Below are 23566 nucleotides of genomic sequence, written 5' to 3'. Positions count from 1 at the left end.
TAGATGTGATGTATTTATTTTTAAGTTGTTGTAAAATTAATAACAATTATATCCACCGTTGAAAAGTTCGCAATTCAAAACGTGAATTTAGAATTTTCTAGATGGAACTGAACTCACCAGTTTCAGAGCCAATACTGTTTTATCACTCCCAGGCAAATGTTCTTCTAAAGCCAACACAACACAGTTGGCAATGATTGTCAATAACACAGCATACTCGAAGGGCGGCCATTCAATGATGAATCGTGTGTATTTTCTAATTGGATTATCCTCGGTGAGGATAAATAATGATGTTGGACCACCACCGGGTGGTGTGTCGTCTTTCTTTGGGCCACCCATTCTATCAGCTAAGCGATGGGCTCCCCTTCGACCCGAGTGCCCCCCGCTTGTGGAGCCCTGTTGATGCCCTGCTAGCGCCGCTTCCTGAGCCGCTGCCAACCTGCAAAAATATATTTGGAACATGATTAGAATACATTAAATATTTATTTCCGAAACTGTGAAGTTGAAATTCTAAGGTTTAAATACAAATAGTAATAATTATATATTATTAACGGATATTTTAATTTTAAATATTTAGAATTTCGTAAAGAAAATTGGCAATTAGTCAAAAATGACTTGGGTGTCATATGTAAGTAATCGAATTGGGTATCTTTTGCCTTCCTTCCAGCTACATTTTATTCACATTCATTTTTTAAATGCTATAAATATTTCATCTTGATATCGATCGGTAAGGTTGAAGAGCAGCTTTATGCTATAGTGGTCTAAGCCAGCTTCTCTTATATGAACTTGAGCGTGATCGGTAAATCTAAAATTTCTACATCTAGATCAGGGTGACTGGGTGACTGACTGTCTGTCAGAAAGAATAATTAAATAGTTAGTCTTTACATAGCTTCTACATTGTGACCAAAAGTACTCAAAAAATGTAAATAAAACAAAAATATTTAATTGTTCATCAATATTTATTTTGCCGATTTCAAACAACTCCACACCAAATGTAATAACTTATATGTACCAACGACCTCAAAACACTTTTTATAAGCACTTTTTGAGACGTCCATCAGCGAATTTTGTTTTATCTCATCGATCGAAAAGTCGTTTCATACCAAAAAACTGTCCAGCTCTCTTGCCATCTCTCACGTTCACGTTCTTAACGTTTTCGTCAGTTGAAGAGGTCGAGCGAGACACGTCTTCAACGATCTCTCGACCGGTTTTGAAGGCTTTGTATCACTCGTAGACTTGTGTTTTGATGCAACGGAATCACCTTAAGAAAGACTTTTCCAACATTTGCAACGATTCCGCACACACAATTTGAGTCAAATTCTTTGTTCGATATTTTTACTCGTATCCATCGAAAAAATCGCAACGCGCTACTGAGGTGTCTTAATCGGTGACTTAATCAGCTCTGTAAACAAACTGGTTGACAAATCGCGCTCATATTTGGCTTAGTAATTAACATATGGCTTTTCAGGCCTACAAATTGTCAAAATCGAATCACAATTTTGCAGACCCTACGTAACGAACCATTGGAGAGAATATTTTCCTATCTGTTCAAAATGGGATCAATAAGGTCAACGTTTCCCCTAGCCACAATACACCTAGTATAAAGAATTCCGAACTTCCGATGGACTATATTCCGTATATGTATATCAGTCAATATGTGAGGTATCTTAACAAAATTCAAAGATCATCTCTTCCTGGTAATAAAACCAGGACAATATTGAATATATTACAGTTTAATTCTGAAAATATGTAAATTAGTCTATGAATGCCTTCCATAAACTATACAAAATGATTTTTATAATTCAAACAGACTCTTGACGCATATTTCGGCCAATGTGTGGTTTATCTTCCGAAAACTGTTTAGGATCAGCGATTCCAGCAATTTGGTCATTCCATTTGACTATAAAACATTCATATTGATCAAAATGTGTACCGTTCCCACGACTGTCGGGCCTACGTAACCGAAAGGGACCCGGATCTTTTAGCCGGCCAAGAACTGTCAACTCGGCAGAATCCTACCGTTACAACAACAATAATCAAAATGTGTACTTCTTTGATGAAATGACTTCCGATTATTTGGTCGGCTTTTTTCCTCATGTACCCAACCTTTGATTGTGTTTATATCACACATATCTCCTTAAAGTAAAACAGTTTGATTTTAGAACCTTTATTTTTTATGTATAAAACTACAATTAAGACAAATTTCAGCTCTCCTTTTACTAAATTCTTCCATTGTACGTACAGATAAGTGGACATCGGTGTGTTCAATGTGTTGAATTAATCTTATCGGTTATTGGAATATACATATGTATTATTATTAATCAAAACTGTTAACTTGAAATGCATATAGTTAAGCGAATATTCTTTAACACCTTTAAATGAAGAGTCGGCAAACTCTTTGCCAAAAAGTATATTCGATATTTCTTTCTAAAATTAAGTAAATAAAGCGAAAGAAGTTCCTTTGAACTTGACTTGACTTGACAGAATTAAGTTTCGAAGTGCCAACTCTCCTGAGTACTGTCACACAACAAATCGCAGGAGCAGAATGATTTTATTTGATCTTTTTAATGCGTTTAAGTGACATATTTCCAAGTGCCAATAAAAATTTGTCACAAAAATCGACAGTATGTTGCTTAATTTTTGTATCTTATGAAATGTCAACTTTTAAGTAAGTTAGCTTAATTTTATTAGAATTGATTATAATTGATAGCGCATAAAGTAATCCGGAGCCTAAAACGTTATATAAGCTTTATTGCGGCATATAAAAACATGGAAGAATCCCATTAATTTTGAAATTAATACAAATTAATATTTCTGATTTTTATTAATGTACGTATAGTATATTAACTGTTGTTGGGGTTAGGGGAAGGTCGAAATGTGTAACTGCAGCAGACAGATCACGGGAAATCATGACCCTAAAATTTTTATACTCTTGCAGCATTTTGCAAACGATATAATATTTTTACTCATATGACGATTCCTTGTAACACCTGAAACTAATCGAGTATACAAGTATATTGTTATACACAACATATATCAAAATGATAACATGACGAGTCGACAGGATGTAATATGTATATGTAAGCGATATCGTTAGTAAGAATTAAGATATCTTGACCTCAGGTGTTCCTCGACAACCTGAGAAGATTCATATTAAATATGGCCGAAAATATATTATTGTTCACCCCGACTAAATATCGTTAAAAGACAAAATGTAAAGAAATATAACTAAGCCAAAAATCATTTTACGAAGCAACCGCAGTCACTTAAAAATAAAATTCTATCTGATTTTTTCACTTCAAAATAAATAAATCAAAAATGAAGTTGTCGAAATAAAAGCGTCCCTCAAGTTGTGGCATCTAAAAACTGCCGCAATTAGACTATAACTTTTCAAGCCCCCCGTATCGAATATTAGTATGTCAGTACCTTTCGTTTAATATCAAGATATATCATATCTGAATTGAATTCAAAGGGCATATTTTACTTATATTATAAACAAGATCCGAAGAATGGTCAATATATGTACTTCCCTTAGTCTCACATTCATAGCAGATAATTGTTTTAAAACTTCCGGTTGGCTATAGAGCGTGTACTCCTGCCCTCATATACTCTATATAATTATTTCCATAACCATACTAAGCTTTTGGTCAATGTAAGAATGTGATAATTTATTCACAAGCCTACTTTAGTTTAACAGAGCAACAGAATTTTTTAAGAGCGGAGTTAAAAGATTTTTTCCACTACCGAAACAAACATTTTACAGCTAAGATTTAAAATTACGTAAGAATGAATTGCTACGATCTTATTTGTAAGTAGAATTTTTAATTTAGAGTCAGATAAGTTAAATGTGCAGGAGTGAGAATCATATTCATATGCGGCAGAAACGTTGGTGAAGTTCAAAATTTGATATATAAGACTTTAACACTAAGATTCTAAACAGCCACGAAAAGTGGACGGGCCCTTCAGACAAGAGAAAAGAATTTCAAACTGCTCCATTCAGCACTTTTACTAAGAATAATATACTAAACCGTATCCTACCCTTAGTAAGTGTAGGTAGGTTTATAATTTCTAAGAATACAGAAGTATCCTAAAATGAAAAGTCAAAATTGATTTTGAACAGACACCAACTTTTCAAAATTAATATGGTAGCTGTTAAATACCAATACAGGAATAAACTAAGATCACTTTTTTTTTGTCATCAACACGAAAACTTAAATTAAGCTTAGGATCCATAGTAATTCCCAAAGCAACAAAGCTAAAACTTTCTCTATAGCTTTTTATAACATAAAGAGAGGGTGCACAGGTCTACCGAGAAAAACTCATCGCTTACATTTTTATACTCTCGCAACAAAGTTGCTAAAGAGAGTATTATAGTTTTGTTCACATAACGGTTGTTTGTAAGTCCTAAAACTAAAAGAGTCAGATATAGGGTTATATATACCAAAGTGATTAGGGTGACGAGTAGAGTTGAAATCCGGATGTCTGTCTGTCCGTCCGTCCGTGCAAGCTGTAACTTGAGTAAAAATTGAGATATCATGATGAAACTTGGTACACGTATTTCTTGGCTCCATAAGAAGGTTAAGTTCGAAGATGGGCAAAATCGGTCCACTGCCACGCCCACAAAATGGCGGAAACCGAAAACCTATAAAGTGTCATAACTAAGCCATAAATAAAGATATTAAAGTGAAATTTGGCACAGAGGATCACACTAGGGAGGAGCATATTTGGAAGTAATCTTTTGGAAAAGTGGGCGTGGCCCCGCCCCCTATTAAGTTTTTTGTACATATCTCGGAAACTACTATAGCTATGTCAACCAAACTCTATAGAGTCGTTTACTTCTGGCATTTCCATATACAGTTCAAAAATGGAAGAAATCGGATAATAACCACGCCCACCTCCCATACAAAGGTTATGTTGAAAATCACTAAAAGTGCGTTAACCGACTAACAAAAAACGTCAGAAACACTAAATTTTACGGAAGGAATGGCAGAAGGAAGCTGTACCCAGGCTTTTTTTAAAAATTGAAAATGGGCGTGGCGTCGCCCACTTATGGACCAAAAACCATATCTCAGGAACTACTCTACCGATTTCAGTGAAATTCGGTTAATAATATTTTTTTAACACCCTGATGACATGTACGAAATATGGGCGAAATCGGTTCACAACCACGCCTTCTTCCAATATAACGCTATTTTGAAATCCATCTGATGCCTTCTCTGTATAATACGAGTATGTATATACATTAGGAACCAAAATAAAAAAAAATATGTAAATGACGGATAATGAAATCTCGATTATCACCTTATCATGCGAGAGTATAAAATGTTCGGTGACACCCGAACTTAGCCCTTCCTTACTTGTTTTTTTTAGATTCAATGCCAAATCATTTTTATCACATATGATTTAAAAAGCTTTACGCCGTCGGCATATAATATAATTTTTGAGTGTTCTATTAAAAAGAATCGGGCCACGATGACTACCTTGTGGAACACGTGAAGAGACATTAATTGCATCTGAAAGAGTATCATTAAATTTCAATCATTGCGTTCTATTATAATACTTAAAATATTCGTGGATTATTTCATTTCGATAAACATTTTTCTGTTTTTGGCGATAAAACTCCCTCAAGGTCCAGTGTGCCCTATCCGTTCAAGGTCCTAGATCACTCCCAGATGAATTTTGTGAAGGTGGCCCAAAATGAAATATTGATGCTGTGGTATTGAGACAACTAGAGACATTAGTGAGACTAGCATACGTTAGACTACTGCATGAACATAAGATTATAGATATATCAATATCATCGGCATACGCCAGCAGCTGTACACTCTTATAAAAGATTGTACCTGCTCGATTAAGTTCTGCAGCTCGAATAATTTTCTCCAGCAGCAGATTGAAGAAGTCGCACGACAGGAAGTTGCCTTGTCTGTAACCTCGTTTGGTATCGAACGGCTCGGAGAAGTGTTTCCCGATCATGACGGAGCTTTTGGTGCTGCTCAATGTCAGTGTACACAGCCGTATTAGTTTTGCGGGGATACCAAATTCAGACATCGCGGCATAAAGGCAGCTTCTTTTCGTGCTGTCGAAAGCAGCTTTGAAATCGACGAAGAGGTGGTGTGTGTCGATTCTTCTTTTACGGGTCTTTTCCAAGATTTGGCGCACGGTGAATATCTGGTCGGTTGTTGATTTGCCAGATCTAAAGCCACACTGATAAGGTCCAATCAGTTTGTTTACGGTGGGCTTTAATCTTTCACACAATACGCTCGATAGAACCTTATATGCGATGTTGAGGAGGCTAATCCCACGGTAGTTGGCGCAGATTGTGGGGTCTCCTTTTTTATGGATTGGGCATAGCACACTTAAATTCCAATCGTTGGGCATACTTTCGTCCGACCATATTTTGCAAAGAAGCTGATGCATGCACCTTATCAGCTCTTCGCCGCCGTGTTTGAATAGCTCGGCCGGCAATCCATCGGCCCCTGCCGCTTTGTTGTTTTTCAGGCGGGCAATTGCTATTTGAACTTCTTCCTAGTCGGGCAATGGAACGTCTGCGCCATCGTCATCGCTTGGGGTATCGGGTTCGCTTTCTCCTAGTGTTGTGCGTTCACTGCCATTCAGCAGGCGGGAGAAGTGTTCCCTCCATAATTTAAGTATGTTCTGGGCATCGGTAGCTAGATCACCTTGGGGGGTTCTAAAAGAGTATGCTCCGGTCTTGAAACCTTCTTTAAGTCGCCGCATCTTTTCATAAAACTTTCGAGCATTACCCCTTTCGGCCAGCGTATTAAGCTCTTCATACTCTCGCATTTCGGCCTCTTTCTTTTTCTGTCTACAAATGCGCCTCACTTCCCTTTTCAACTCTCGGTATCTATCCCATCCCGCACGTGTTGTGGTCGATCGTAACGTTGCGTGGTAGGCAGCCGGTTTTCTCTCCGCTGAGAGACGGCACTCCTCGTCGTACCAGCTGTTCTTTGGTACTTTCCGAAAACCAATGGTTTCGGTTGCAGCTGTACGTAAGGAGTTTGAAATGCCGTCCCACAATTCCCTTATACCGATTTGTTGACAAGTGCTCTCAGAGAGCAGGAGTGCAAGCCGAGTAGAAAATCGTTCTGCTGTCTGTTGTGATTGCAGCTTCTCGACGTTTTTTTGTTGACGTGTTTTGCTGCACAAAGGCGGGTGCGAATTTTAGCTGCAACAATATAGTGGTCCGAGTCGATGTTAGGACCTCGGAGCGCACGCGCATCTAAAACACTGGAGACGTGTCTTCCGTCTATCACAACATGATCGATCTGGTTGGTGGTTTTTCCATCCGGAGACAGCCAGGTAGCTTGATGTATCTTCTTAAGCTGGAATCTAGTACTACAGATAACCATATTTCGGGCCCCGGCGAAGTCGATCAGCCTCAACCCATTTGGGGATGTTTCCTCGTGGAGGCTGAATTTACCGACATTAGTGCCAAAGATACCTTCTTTGCCCACCCTGGCGTTGAAGTCGCCAAGCACGATTTTGACATCGTGGCGGGGGCATCTCTCATAAGTGCGCTCCAAGCACTCATGAAAGGCGTCTTTGGTCACATCGTCCTTCTCTTCCGTCGGGGCGTGAGCGCAAATCAGCGATATGTTTAAGAGCCTCGCTTTAATGCGGATTGTGGCTAGACGTTCATTCTCCGCAGTGAATGATAGTACTCGGCGACGGAGTCTCTCTCCCACCACGAATCCAACACCAAACTTGCGCTCCTTTATATGGCCGCTGTAGTAAATGTCACAAAGACCTACACGTCTCTGTCCTTGTCCCGTCCATCGCATTTCTTGGATGACGGTGATGTCAGCCTTTATTTTTGCGAGGACATTAACCAGCTGTGCGGCGGAACCTTCCTAATTAAGGGATTGCACATTTCAGGTGCATGCCCCCAATTCATAGTCCTTATTTCGTTTGCCATGGTCGTCATCAAAAGGGGGGTCTGTCATCCGAGGCTGTTGGTGGTTTTTCATTGGGGGTGTTTTTTTTAGGTGGCGGGTCCCAAACTCAGCGCACAACCCTAAGTAGGGGATATTTCGCCTTTTCATTTTAGCTCGCCTTCAAACGGATGTTCTTAGGCTACCCAGAGGATACTTGGTCAAAGACCGGAAGTCGTGAGCTGCTTGAGTCATATGTAAAAGAATCGTTTCTGGCCACTCCCAAGTGAATGGCGATCAGAGAACTTTCCTCACTTGCGTGAACTTCTACACATGACTCCATCCTCCTCGAGTTAAATAAAAAAAATACGATAATGGTGTTTTGAAACACGTCTATGATTTCGTTACAGGTAATGAATAATAGATTTACGCATATGAACACGAAAGTAAACAGCAGTCTACTGTATAGGAGTTTCAAGCCGAATCTAACAAAAGTTTTTAGCGCACGAAGCACTTTCAAGTAAATGGTTGCCTGTTTTTTGGAAAAACTTAACATACCACATGAGAAACGCATACCAATAAATTCTGAGTGGTATACAACCACGCATTTTTCAATTGTCTTTCGGAAAAACCAACCACCGAAGACGGATCGTTCTTCACAATGACAATTCGAGCTCCCTCACATCGGCTGATGCATTTTGAACACTTAGAACATCGATTTGATTAGTAATTCACCGAAAAGTTTTGGCTTAACTTCTTTTTTTCCATCAAAAAAAAAATTTACTAAAAGGTTAACGTTTTTCGACACCTGAAGGGGCGGTTGATGCGTTCCAAATGCATGTTTCGGTGAAACCCCCATCAGAATGACAAAAATTCTTTGATAATTCGATTAAATGCATGAAAAAATGTAGGTAATATTTTGTACAACAATAAAGCGATTTCGATGCTTAATATTTTAATCTGGAAATATAAAAGACAACCTACGTATAACATTAGAAGGCTTATGTTCGCAAGAAGACACGTGGTTCATAAATTCAATCAGGTGTGTTATGGTATATTTCCCTATCTGTTGGAAATTTACCCGCATACCGAAGCTTACTAGCTTGAGTGACTATTATCAAGTAAATTGGCTATGTTTTTAACATTTATTTGCAAAGCAGGATGAAACGAGCCATCTGGCAGAACAAGAGGATAAATCTGAATGATGTAACACGTTGAAGTTGTATGAACGCGTACTAAATTTAAATATTTACCTAATTTATTCGGAATAAAATTAAATTGGTTAAAACCCAAGTCGGACAATTTTTTAAAACATCATTAAAGTATGACCGATTGAAAATCCGTACGATATGAGCATTGAAAGCTTTTTACGCGCACAAGGTAATTGAAATCTTTGAAAACATTATTGAATATGACTTGTTTGCGTCGACATAGCAATATTTATCAAAATACATATAAATAAATTTAGATAAGTCCGATTGAGGAGGTATATAGAATAAGGTTAAATAAATTGAGCAAAATTAACATAAACTCTAACGCATTTAAACTGAAATGAGTCAGTCCCTGGAACGCGGTCAACTTCAGAAAGGATAGAAGAGATAGAAGAGTGCAAATAGGAAACCTCCTTCGATTCGGTTAATCACATCTGAATTATTGAAATTAGTCATATTAACAAAAATTAAAGTTTTTTTTACCAATGTTTGTCTAACACAAATTAAATTGTTACTTTAGCTATTTTAGTTTTTACTTCAAAAACTCTTTTGAGTTCAGTCACAAATACAATGATATCCGCCATTGCGGTTGAGATTTGCTTTAATAAAAATAATATATTGAATGTTTATCGATTTCGAAGAGTATCTTCGAAAAACGGAGATATATTTAGCTCTGAATGAATGGTTTAATCAAATAATCAGCCGAGTGTTGCACAGTGCAGTGAGTTTATGATGAAAGCAGATCTGATACCAAAATAAATAATTTCAAGTATATATTCACGAAAGTATTATCAGGAACAGTTTGATCTATGTGAGATACATTTAAAATAAAAATCCTGAGAGACACTGCAACAAGAAAAACAATATAAACAAAACCAGATTCAAATGTTAAAATCATTATTTTTTTTCAAAACTGGAAAGATTCTGTATATACATATTAAAAATTAGTTCTAAACTAGCAAACCAAAAGCTTTGAGAATTTCATTTACATATTAAAATAGTCATTTTCCATGGGAATCAGACGATATCTAAAACTAAAAACCGTTGCACAAGTCATGGTTCGTTCGCTTGTTAAGAAATTATTTATACTTTGTAAGTACCTATTTCCCTATCGTTGTAGTAAAAGTATTTCCAATTCATCAAGCATTACTTGGGAAATATTTTTAATTATCTTAATATACATTCACAATTTAATCCATTCTCGTACTTTCCATATCATATATGTATGTACTCGGCAAAGTCTATGCCTATATACATATGTATACATATATATGTGTTTCCATACATTTCAATATTATAGTTAGCCGTACACAAATATATCCGGTGGAAGGTAAAAAGACTCGAAAGTACTAAACCGTCTGTCCTAGTGCTTGACGTTGGTGCACTTACCCTCAACTTATACGTATACATATGTACATGTAAGCAAGTGCATATTTCTGGCGGCTGGACAGATATGTACACATGTACACTTGTATGTAAAGAGGTACAAGCAAGGTGCAATGCACTTCGTTAGTAGCTGTCTTTTTTATTGCCTTTTGTGGTTTTGATATTTATTTATCTATTTATTGCATACTAGATGGGAACAAAAACATGCATTACACCTCTGAAAATGTGTATGTAGGTATGTGTAATATAGGTCACAATGTACTGGAAATTTCATTGAAATGTTATCTCACATAAGGCTCCTAAGCCAAGTAGGATTTAACTGCGTCCGCGTAGTAACAAGTCTATCAGGTCTGCAACATAGATCCATATTAAACCGATGTCGAAGCTATATTCGGAGGCTGCTGCAAAATACTATCTTACAGCATCTTCTAAAGATGGCCAACAAATAATTTTTATATATGTATTATATTTAAAAAGTCATCTGTCTCGATCAACTTCATGTTACGATCAGCAAAAACAATATTTTTTTTTTATATTTGAAACGATACTGCATAAACATTATTTGACTAACAATAAAATTTGCTCGCTAGTTTGCCCAGAAATAATTGTTTAGGAATATTGTTGTTCTTTTTCACCAAGTTACAAAAAACAAGAAAAAAACGTAAATTTCGGCTGCACCAAATCCTTAATACACGAAGGTCGATCAAGTTATTTGATGTTGATGAACTTGATGTTGATCAATCAGATTGTGTGGCAGTTATATGCTATAGTGGTTCCGACAAATGAGCAGCTTCTTAGGTGAAAAAGGACGAGTCAAAATTTTCAAATCAATTTCTCTAAAACAGGGACTAGTTAGCGTATATACAGACAAACGGATAGGCGTGGCGAAATGGACTCAACTCGACACCCAGATCATTTTTATAAATATCTTAAAGGGTATCCGCCGTTTTCTTTTGGGTGTTACAAACATTGTGGCAAACTTAACATAATTATAATAATATTAATATAGTGTAACATATTTATCTGAAACATAGCTCAATCCCAATATCCTAAATTTAAAGATATTTTCATATAACAAATTTATAGGAAAGGGGAGTAAGGAAAAGCTAAGTTCGGGTGTAACTGAACATTTTGTATTCTCGCAATTTGCAAACATCAAGTTATTCACCATAACATCAGATGATTGCAAAGCTTTTCCTTAAACAATGTGCGGAAAATTCAGTATTCATTATTCGGCGGAATTGTGAAAAGATTACAATCATGTTTGGTATCTTATAAACTTATACAATAGATCATAGATTCACTTAGTTCTATTCTATAATTTCACCCGTGTGATATTTATAATAAAATCAACCTAACTAACTCAAATGAGGTGCGTTCCAAAGTAAACAGGACTGTTTGAATATAGCACCCCCTGGTGGAGCCATCAATATGTCGACTAGTGCTTTCGAATTTGCTATTTTTATAAATTGTACAGTGAGAGTTTCATGATATTTCATAGATTGGAAGTGAAGTTATTGCGTATTAAGTGTCGGTTTGTTTGTGTTATCGGCGCGAAAGTGAACTTCGAACAAAGAGTCAACATTAAATTGTGTTGTAAAATTGGTAAAACTTTTACCGAAACGTTTCAATTGATGAAAAAAGTTTATGGCGATGACTGCCTATCCCGTAGTAGAGTGCACAAGTGGTTTTCCAAGTGGTCGTGAGGACGTAAATGACGATCAACATGTTGGCCAATCAAAATCCGTGATCACCGGAAATTCCATCAAAACTGTACATGAATTCATCAAAAATCAGCCGAAATCAATATTGAAATTCATGGAAATGGAATTGAACATCTCCAAAACATCGATTTATCACATTTTGACCGAACATTTGGGCTTACGAAAGGTGTGAGCACGGTTTGCTCCGCACAAATTGACTGACGACCAAAAATTGCTCAGAATCCAACATTCGAAGGACGATTATTTGACCAAAAATCACATTTTAACCATTAACCACTCCCCGTATTCACCTGATATGGCACCGTGCGACTTCTTCCTTTTCGGAAAAATGCATTTGCCGATGAAAGGAAAACGTTCTGCAGACGTAGAGGCCATTCAAAGGCTTGCACCGGCATAATGGCGGCCATACCGGCCAACGAGCTAAAAACTCATCCGACATGCTTTTGGACCGTGCAAAAAGCTCTACTGAATCAGAAGGAGACTATTTTGAATAAAATAAATTGATTTTGTTGAAAAACCCATTTGTTCTGTTTTTTTAAGAGTCCTGTTTACTTTGGAATGAATCTTGTATGTGACTTAAATTTAATTAAATGAACTACCAGGGGATCGAAAACTATTATATTAGGTATATGAGGTTCAGACCAAGGTCTAGACCTATGTGAATTTCTCCTAATGCTGGGAAGTGTCATTACCAATTTTGGTACCGGCTCCCGTGAAGCCTTTCTTTGTTATTGTGGCCCCGGAATTATTACCTTTTTGGAAATATGATTGCACAGAACCAATAGAATTTCCTTACCAGTTGAAATGGGGTTTTGTGCAGCAATAGACTCTAAATAAAATCTCCGCATCTAAAAACAGTTCTGGGCTTTGTGAAATGAAGGTCAAACAAAAAAAAATAAATGACCATATATAATTATATACGATATATTGTATGAGTAAATTTGAGATATTCTAAAAACGTAACTTTTTTAGTATTCTAAAGATGAATTGCTTCACTGCTTAATTATTGCTTAATTCAAATACAAAGTCATATTTCACACTATCAGGCGGTAGTACTAAACGAAATCGCAAAAATTATAGGGTATAAAACCCCATTGAGAACTAAATTGTGTCAAAAAGGTACCCTGAAATAAAACGAAAAATATGTAACCCACCAAATTTAACAGATACACTATGTAGGTATCAAATGAAAGTATAAATCTCAGAGACATTATTTCAATGCAGTTTTATTAAAATAAACAACTAATAATTCATACATTAATATTACATTTACATAGGTATTTAAGTAAAAAATTATAAATTAATATATTTTTTTCCCGGAATAGAAAGAAAACATTTTATTACACTTAAAAAAAGATTATTAAACAAAAGTGGTCAAATGAAAGTATAATTTTTGAAAGAATACAAAACGTTTGGCTTAAAAGTAAATTTAGTGATTAATATTGCCTTCTTTATTCTGAATTACTGCACGAAGACGTTTTGGCATGCCTCGAACCAAATTTTCTAAAATTTTAATTGGAATAATGTCAAGTTGACGCTTCGTCTCTAAGAAAAATTATTCAAAGTTTGTACGGGTGCTTTTGGTATTTTGGAATCAAAAATTAACCACAAATGCTTAATTGGATTTAAATCCGGTGACTGAGCTGGCCAGGCCAGGTTTTCTTTAAGCCTTCTTCAAAAAAGCGAGTAGTCTGGCAAGAAGAGTGTTGGAGGTCGTTATCTTATTGGAAGATAAACAACCCCAAGTTTACTTTGTATCGATTTTAATTACACTACCTATACCAAATTTTAAAAACCCGCCCCAAACAATGAGAGAACATCCTCCATGCTTCACTGATGATTGTATGCAATGTGGCTTTAAGCGATCAGAAGGTTTACGCCACACTCCCTTACATGTTTTTTAACTCCTTAGCTCGAATTTGAATTCATCGGACCAAATTACTTTATCTCAAAATGTGGTTGGCACATTTGGATATTGTTTTGCAAACTCTAGTCCTTTTTTCCTACTCGAAATGGAAAACATGGGTCATTTTTTGCTACATAGTTTTTAAAACCAGATGTTCGTAGTTTCCTTTGCATTGTACTAATGGAAGCTGTCAAACCAAAACTTTCGATGAACTCCCGCGATAAAATTTGAGGGTTTTCAGGACCTTTTTTTCGTACAAGTCGCTCAGCGTGTATAAAAATTTCGGACTTTGAACCTCCGCTGTATTGAGTCTTGCATGTCTTCCTTCTCTTGGAGTATTCAAAAATCTTTCTTCTTGCCTCTCTGATCGAAATGGAATATGTTTCATATATTTTTTGATACGTTTCATTCCTCTTCTCATCTTCTACAATTAAGATCCTTCTCTTGAATTTTTTTTATATTTGTTACTAAGAGCAGAACAAAAACATTTTTACCATAACAGAAATTCCCTTAATAAATACAGATGTATTAAATATGTAGTAAAATTCCGCTTTACCTTGAAAGAAATGAACCAAAACTAAAATTATACTTTCAATTGACGCGCACTCATAGGCTCACCAACGAAGACTAATCACTCTCGTTGGAGTAAATATTTTTTACGTATAAATAATAAGTGCAAATATAACTCCAACTGTTTATTTACACAGCGGTGCATCTACATACATAAAATGCTTTATGAATTTATTCTTAAGCGAACATGTAGGAAGTAAATGAATGATCTGAGGTTCCAGTAGACATTACATTTATACTTTCATTTGATGCCTAGTGTGTGTCAACGATTTTTCCAGTCCTGAAGCACTTTTTATAAGCACTTTTTTTGATGGCCTTCAGCTGCTTCAGCGAATTTTGTTTTATCTCTCCGATCGACTGAAAACGGGTTCCACGGAGCGGCAATTTCAGTTTGGGGGCAATTCTACAAGGAGCCAAATCTGGTTAATACGGTACAAATCTGGTGAATAGTACGTGCTCTTTTTGAAAACATTTCAGATGTATCAGATGTAGCGTTTCATACCCCAAATATCCACCAAAATCATTCGAACGGACTCGCGAGAGATGTGCGGCTCTTTTGCCATATCTCCAACATTTGCCTGACGCTTTTCCAGCACTATAACCGTCACTTTTTTAATATTTTCCTCTTCAACTGATGAAGTCGAAGGTCGTCCAGAACGAGATATATGTTTAACGAACTCTCGACCGTCTTTGTAAACCCTTTCTAACATTCGCAATGATCCCGCACAGACAATTTGAGACAAATTCTTTGTTCGATATTTTAGCTTAGGAAAATATATTTTTTTAAATATCATTTACCCGGGGAATTCAATTACAATTTTCTGGTACTTTTTTGTTCCAATATAAAGGACATTGCATATGACCAAAAACTGGCATCGTATATCATAAATTAGCATTGTGAGCTTCTGTCAAACATTTGGTTTTGAATCGTCTCTACACTGCTGGAGTGCAAATAAATTGCAAACTATCCAATTACACAAAAATAAAAATAGAAAAAGTTACTTTTCGTGATTGACATATGGCGTAAATGTTGTCGAAAGATTTGGAAAGTTATACATATTTTCATATTTTCCTTAAAGCAAATACAATATATTCCATAAGTTACATTTTATTTAAGTTAGAATTGTGTTCAAAAATTAACTGCTGAGCGTGATAAATATTTCAACTTTTTTTTTGATGTTGTTCTATTTTATTGAGGTTTTGTTCTATAGATCCGAATACAATGAAAGTCGTCGAATAGAATTTTTCATAAGAGCATACACAATTTGTATGCCTACAAGTACACCCATATGTACCCGCATTATAGCGTAATGGCACAAATATTTTACAAAATATATTCACGCTTTTGTAAAAATGTACTTTTTTGATTCCTTGCCTTATTCACTCATTTCTGCATCATCAACAACATTATATATTACAATTACGCGATAAAGAAGTAAATCATCTGATATTGCACACATGAGATTTCCAGATTTTTTGCACAATGCACACAAAACGCACAACACGACTGAGTATGGTGGCATTATTCAGCCGTTAAATATGGCCTACCAGTAACAAGAGCATGCACATACGCCAAAAACTATGCAACTCGGCATGAAATTACGCTTTGCTAGCGTGCAAATTGTATTTGCGCTTGTTACTGCTCTTATTGCCTCCCTAAGCGTGCGTCAACTCTAACAAAAACCAAATTTTTCGAAAACAATAAAAATCACAACAACACTCATAAGCCTATGTTGTCATTCCAACAGTATACATAATTTCGGCATTGAAACCATTGATGCGGCTGAGGCGCTCCTATAACCCACTTACAGCAGCAACTACAATAACAAAAGATGATGTGGCGCCTATGATGCGGCGCTTGTCGCCGACACTTGCTAATACACTTAGAGTGCGGCTCATTTATTACTTCTGACGCAGCGACTGCTTCATACGCTACTCTGCTTGGAAGGCCAAGAAGCATTTAAAAATGCGTGTACAGAAACAATACATATATTTCGATTTTACCAACTTCAGTACTGGATTTGATTTTAAGCAAGCTGGAGTTTTGCCCTACAAATCAAGTGAGGCACTTGTTTGGTCCACTGCTGTTGCTGACTGGTACCATCGCTAATGGTGTGATTTTTACAGACTTGCAGACTCCGAATCGAACATGCGAGTGTGTGTAGAGTGAATATATGTATATTAATATGAATATATGTATATGTAAATATGCATATGTAAGAATATGTATTAATTCATATAACAGTATATGTCAAGCAGCAAGTGTTGAATATTTTTGTGTAGATTTTCTTTGCTGAACCTACAAGAGGCGACACCGCGTCGCTACTGCCGCTATAAATAATAGAAAATATATATACATATATGTATATATATTTGAATTTGAATAGATATATACATTATTCCGGTCAATAATATAAACATACGTTTATAGAATAGTACATATTTATATGTTTGTATCAAACATTTCAAATACTTATTACCAACTTTTCATCCAACGCTTTTTGTGCTCAGCAAGAGCGCTGTTCGTACTTGATTTTATTTACATACATATATCAATGGGTTCTTAGTCAAATTTTGAGTAGTGTAAAGAAATCAGAATCACACCATGAGCATACGTTTTATTTCTCTCAAAACGTCAACTTGAAGAAGTGCATCGAAGTTATAATATCCTTCACCGTTACGTTTATTATAACCACTATACAAATGTATAGTATATATACATATATATAACTAAATTCAATAACGTAACTGGTCAGCGGTTTGTATCCAATGGAATACATTTTGCTAGAAGTTTCTAACCATAAAATGATACAAACGACATACAAGAATTGTGTAGCGTTGTCTTGAAGAATAAACCATGCAAAATTTCGTGAAAAAAAAAGTTTTCTACACAAAGACTAACTTTTAATCGATGTAAGCTTATAGTGGGCCGATATCGGTTGTTACAAGAAATGAGCAACATCTTGAAGAGAAATGGTTACTCACAAGTGTCAGCTAGATATCTCAAAGCTTGAGTTATAAGTTTGATGAAGGAACAGACGTGCTCGGCTAAATCAACTCTGCTCGTCATATATACACATATACATACATATATATGTTATATGTATATCGTTTATTTATTTATAGGATCTCAACGTTTCCTTCTGTGTGTTGCAAGCGCCATAGCAAACTTATTTGCCCTGTTTAAGATATATATTATTTATATGTAGTAAACATATACTATATTTTTTCACCATATGCAGTCATTTTAATTTGTTAGAGGAGTATTCTCTTGAGAGAGTATACTCTTATTTACAACTAAACACATGCATACATACATATGAGCATAGTAATACCCTGTAGAGGAACACAAGGTACTTATTTGAATATGCTTTAAGTAAATAGAGATGAAAGTACCTACATACATATTAAAGTATGCCCGCATCTGTCGTTTTGCGAATTTGTACACCTAACCATATAATTACCAGAGTACTTAAAACAATTAGCTTTCAGTAGCTGTGTAAGTAATTGAAATCCCTAATCCTCTCACACCTTTCTACAGGACAGAAAAGAAGCAAGAGCAGCTCTTTTGTTTATTTCGTACTCACTTTATTAAGTGAATCAATTAATGCAAACATAGGTTAGAATATAAATTTTATATCTGATTTCAAGAATTGAATGAATATTAACTTAGCAGTTTCAGCTATGTTTACTTTCAATCGGACTCTTGAAGGAAAGTACAGTCTTTATAACATTTCAATATTACACAACTTTTATTGAAATCCGACATCTTTGTTTGGTGACAAAGATACTTTTAATGACATATGTATGGATGTACTTCAAAGTACCTCACTAGTCGCATGAATATGCTTGGTATCACATTTTTAGTGAAACTCCTGAATGGACATGTTCTTTTGTATTTCTTTACTCTTTACTGAATTTACATTTAATATGCATATTGGCTTATAGAAGCTGCGTCTAAGCTTACTGTTAAAAACATGTTGATCCGATTTTGAACTAACTGAACCATTTGGCGCATATACCATGATTTTCATCTTTATTTCACCACTTCTCAGCGTTGAAGAAATAGATTTAGCGTACTCACAACTTGTCATAACACATCATGAAGCAATAAAATGACACGTTTTTATACTTGTTTAATTAAATTGTTGTTGGATTACATACTATACAAAAAAGAGTTTACGTAATTACAATTATCAACGCTATATTTTCGATTTGTTTTAACTTATAATATAATAAATAAATTTGTGTAAATTTTGTGTGAAATATTAAAGTCCACAGTCAACAAATTGATTGGACCTTATCAGTGTGGCTTTAGACCTCAAAAACCAACAACTGACCAGATATTTGCCATGCGCCAAACCTTGAAAAGACCCGTGAAAAAGGATCGACACATACCATCTGTTCGTCGATTTCAAAGCTGGAGCTGCCTTTAAGCCGCGATGTCTGAATTTGGTATCTCCACAAAACTAATACGGCTGTGTAATCTGAGAAAAACCAAAAGATCGGGAAGGAAATCTCCGAGCCGTTCGATAACAAATGAGGTTTCAGACAAGGCGACTCTCTGTCGTGCGACTTCTTCAATCTATCCTTGGAGAAAATATTTCGAGCTGCAGAACTAAATAGAGAAAGTACAATCTTCTATAAGAGTGTACAGCTGCTGGCGTATGCCGATGATATTGAAATCATTGGCCTTAACACCCGCGCAGTTAGTTCTAATTTCTCTAGAGAACGAGGACAAGACGAAATATATCCTGTCATCAAACAAACAGTCATAGAACTCTTGACTAGGCTCTCACGTCACTGTTGACAGTCATGTTGTAGATAATTTCGTCTATCTTGGAACCAGCATTAACAGCAATAACAACGTCAGGCTTGAAATCCAACGCAGAATCACCTTTGCCAAGAGGTGCTACTTAGAACAGAGTATGTAATTGAGAAGAAAAGTACTCTCTCGACGAACAAAGACCAAACGCTATAAGACACTCATTACTCCCGCCCTGGTGTATGGTGAAGAGGTATGGACGATGACAACATCTCATGAGACGATGTTACGAGTTTTCGAGAGAAAGATTATGCGGAAGATTTAAGGTCCTTTGCGCATTGACCACAGCGAATATCGCGTTCGAAGGAACAAAGAGCTGTATGAGATATATGACGGCTTTAACATAGGTTAGTGAATTAAACGACAGCGGCTCGCTGGCTAGGCTCTGAAATTGTTCAACCCCGTACCCTCCGGGGAAGGCAGAGGAAGAGGAAGACCTCCACTCCGTTGGAAAGATAAAGTGGAGAAGGATATGGCTTCGCTTGGAATCACCAATTTGCGCCACATTTGCAAAAAGAAGAAACGACTGTCGCGCTGTTCTTAACTATACTGGCTAAAACGCGAAAGCGGTGTTAACGCCAGTAAAGAAGAAGAAAAATATGACACACTTTAAATGTGCTATTTGGAAAGATTTTATTCCGAGTCCTTCAATGCTGATTGATTTATACACTGTAAAGTGAAAGAATCAAAGGCATTTAAAATTGTGAAAATATATATTTAAAGATATTATTGTTTCATTGTCAATTTTCACAGTGTTATAAAAAGATCATCAGGATAATGCACAAAATTTTATTTTAATTGGTCGAGAAATTCGGGTAATATAGGATTTCACCTAAAGGTGGGCAGTGTCACGTCTATTGTCCAGTTGTTGTAGCAGTGGATATTACTGCGTCTATTTGGGGAAAATATTATTGGAAAATGAAACACGGGTAAATAAAATATTTTATATATAATTTCAAACTCTTTACTGTCGGGTTTCACTGTCCATACTTAAGTTATGCTTAAGTACTGAAAATGGGAGACTTAGCAATGCTTAAGTAACAGCTGATTTTGCTTTTGAATTTTCAGTTATTTATAAAAAAAAAATAAAAAATAAAAAATTATTTTTTGTGAAAAAATATGGAATCGGATTGGGATTACCACCAGTTCCAATAAGTGCTCCGACCCGCTAGCGGTGAAATTCGGGGTTCTTTTGTTGCTTTTATCCATTTTCGATATAACTTTCCTCGCAAATATTTCAAACATATTTTTACGGATGACATTGTAAAACATATGTTGCCCATAACGTTGCCATATTTCATAATAAAATTTTATAGAATTTAAGAATTGACTGTGATACCGGGCATAAATATTTTATTTTGTACAAGTTCTTAGGAAAGTGAAAAATTTATTCTTAAAAAATTGGAAGAGTTCAGCTATAACATGGAAACAGTAAAAATAAAAATAAGGGGCCGTGGGAAATATTTCGATCAACAGTAGATTTATAAGAATATAGTTTCTGAGTAAAAATGTTAGCCTTTTGCTCCTCTTTACTGCGCAAAAATATGTTTTCATAGTATTTAAAAATCCCTTACAGCCATAAATATTGTAGTCTGTGCCTGCCCAAAGTTAAAATAATTTAAATTGGATTTTTAATAACTACTGTCAGCAATGAAAATGGAGAATTTGTTATTTTATTCCTTCATTAAAAAATAAAAGGATTCCTTAATTAAAAAAAAACTAACTAATAAATTTCTTAAAATTTTTGCTTACTTGCTGTTAGGAAGTTCCAGTGGATTCACATTTTTGTAAGCAGTAATTTCGTTTTAAAATTTTTAAAAAGTGTGATTATCTGTTAGCTCTTCAATTTATAGATAACCAAGATCACCAATCTGCTTTCTTTATCGATTATCCAGAGAGAATGTCATGACATTTTATCGATTGAAAGTGAAGTGATTGCGTTTTAAGTGTTAGTATGTATGTGTTATCGGTGCGAAAATGAGCTTCTAACAAAGAGCCAACATTACATTTTGTTTTAAAATTGGTAAAACTTTTACCGACACGTTTCAATTGAAACAAGTTTATGGCGATGATTGCCTATCCCGTAACAGAGAGCACGAGTAGTTTCAACGTTTTCAAAGTGGTCGTGGCGATCAACATGTGGGCCAATCAAAATCCGTGATCATCGGAAATTCCATTGAACTGTGGAATTCATCAAAAATCAGCTGAAATCATCATTGAAATTCATGGAAATGGAATTGAACATCACGGTTTTTTCCGCACAAATTGACTGACGACCAAAAATTGCTCAAAATCCAACATTCGAAGGACGATTATTTGACCAAAAATCACATTTTAACTATTAACCACTCCCCGTATTCACCTGATAAGGCACCGTGCGACTTTTTCCTTTACGGAAAAATGCATTGGGCCATGAAAGGAAATCGTTATGCAGACGTAGAGACCATTCAAAAGGCTTGCACCGGCATACTGGCGGCCATACCGGTCAACGCTCTGAAACACTCGTTCGACATGTTTTGAACCGTGCAAAAAGCTCTATTGAAGCAGAAGTAGACTATTTTGAATAAAAAAAATTGATTTTGCCGAAAAAATGATATAATATATTAATAAGTATAATTCAATGGCCAAATACCCAATGAATCACCCAAACATCCCACCGAATTTAATATTCTCTTCAGTGCTCATTATAAACTATAAGTTTTGAGTTTTTGATGTGATAATAGACGGAAAATGGTCTGAAATTCTATTGACAGTCATCTGAGCGAGATGTATTCCTGTTGTTGAACCAAACCAAAGCCGGAAGCAACAGTCATTTGGCAAATGGCACCTAAATTACGGTATCCGCATACAATAATTGTTACTCAACGATTTCGAAAGGGTTAAACATCAGCAGCGACTGCTATAGGAAATATTATAAAAATTATTATAACATTATGAATTCCCTTAGTGCTACTCTGATTTACCGTTAACAGTTAAAGAAAAGCAAAGATTATATATAAATAATTAAAGCTGTCAACTTCATATGAAACCATTTTGCTCATTTGAAATCATAGCATTTGGTTAGCGAAGTAGGGCAAATGCATCCAAAGATTCACAGGGCACCCACCCTTTTTCCCCCACTGCTTTGAATTTTGGTGGTCAGCGACCTACTCATAGAACTCGAGACACGAATGACCGTCTGCACTTATGTCGTTGTTCTTTTGGTTAAAGGAAACTTTCTATCTACCACCTACAAGCTAACCCAAAAGAACCTCAACATAGTATCCTACGTATAGAAATGGTTAAGCCGTCAATCCAAGTAAAATTGAAATGGTTTTATTTATTAAGAGGTATAAAATCCAGACGTCCCTCTCCCCTTTTTGGAGCATCATGCCTTTAAATTGCTTATAAGGTGAAATGACAATGATAGAGGCAAAATATTGAGGATAGCGTAAAAAAAGCGTTGGTTGCCTTTTGTTGTTGTAGAGGAGATGTAGGGAAGAGGTGGGAACTCTCACCAACAAAAGCATTTAATGCCATTCTACACACAGCACCCATAAATACTGCCGGCATATGCATTGCTGCGCTGGTCGCTCTAAGGCTACGGAGTTGGTTATTTTTTTTTTAAAAAGAACACACTTCTATTCTCTCATTCTGCAATTGCTTCCCTGAATATTTGAACCAAGCTGCTTCAATATAAGGCTCGTTTAGTTTCCTAGAGCGTGAAAACTTAATAGTCGATGAGCAAGTTACAAATCTCGCGTGCGAGTAGTAGGCTTTGTTTGACGACCAACCTCTGTGTAGAAAATCTACTGAACCACTTGCCCTTAGCAAAGTTTATGTTACCGCGGTAGTAGGAGTTCTTACTGGACATTGTTCAATAGGCTGTAAGGTTTAAAATCCAATCGAATGCAAATTAGGAGACTTAGCCGAAACTGACACTAGCCGTCTCAATAAATTTGTGATCGCCTCGTCAATTTACAAGGGCAATAATGAAAAAACTAAAAACATTTCTAGTAATTCTAAAGAGTTTTTTACGCAATCGTGTTTCGGGTGAGACCACGCAGTAAAGGTTTCAT

At 35.9% G+C, this 23566-nt stretch overlaps 1 protein-coding gene across 21 annotated transcripts in view; it reads right to left on the bottom strand.

Annotated features, from left to right (window-relative positions):
- LOC105233065 (voltage-dependent calcium channel type A subunit alpha-1) overlaps positions 1-23566 on the bottom strand; it is a 183804-nt gene that overhangs the window by 107723 nt on the left and 52515 nt on the right. For all 21 annotated transcript variants that reach the window (XM_049454287.1, XM_049454295.1, XM_049454286.1 and 18 more), the window contains one exon: positions 118-436. In XM_049454287.1, coding sequence (XP_049310244.1) covers positions 118-436 — 319 coding nt within the window. The remainder of the gene's footprint in view (positions 1-117; positions 437-23566) is intronic.

This window comes from Bactrocera dorsalis, chromosome 4 (assembly GCF_023373825.1).
Source record: "Bactrocera dorsalis isolate Fly_Bdor chromosome 4, ASM2337382v1, whole genome shotgun sequence".
Classification (NCBI taxonomy): Eukaryota; Metazoa; Arthropoda; class Insecta; order Diptera; family Tephritidae; genus Bactrocera; species Bactrocera dorsalis.
The sequence above is the reverse complement of the archived record's forward strand: the minus strand, read 5'-3'. Positions and strand labels throughout refer to the sequence as shown.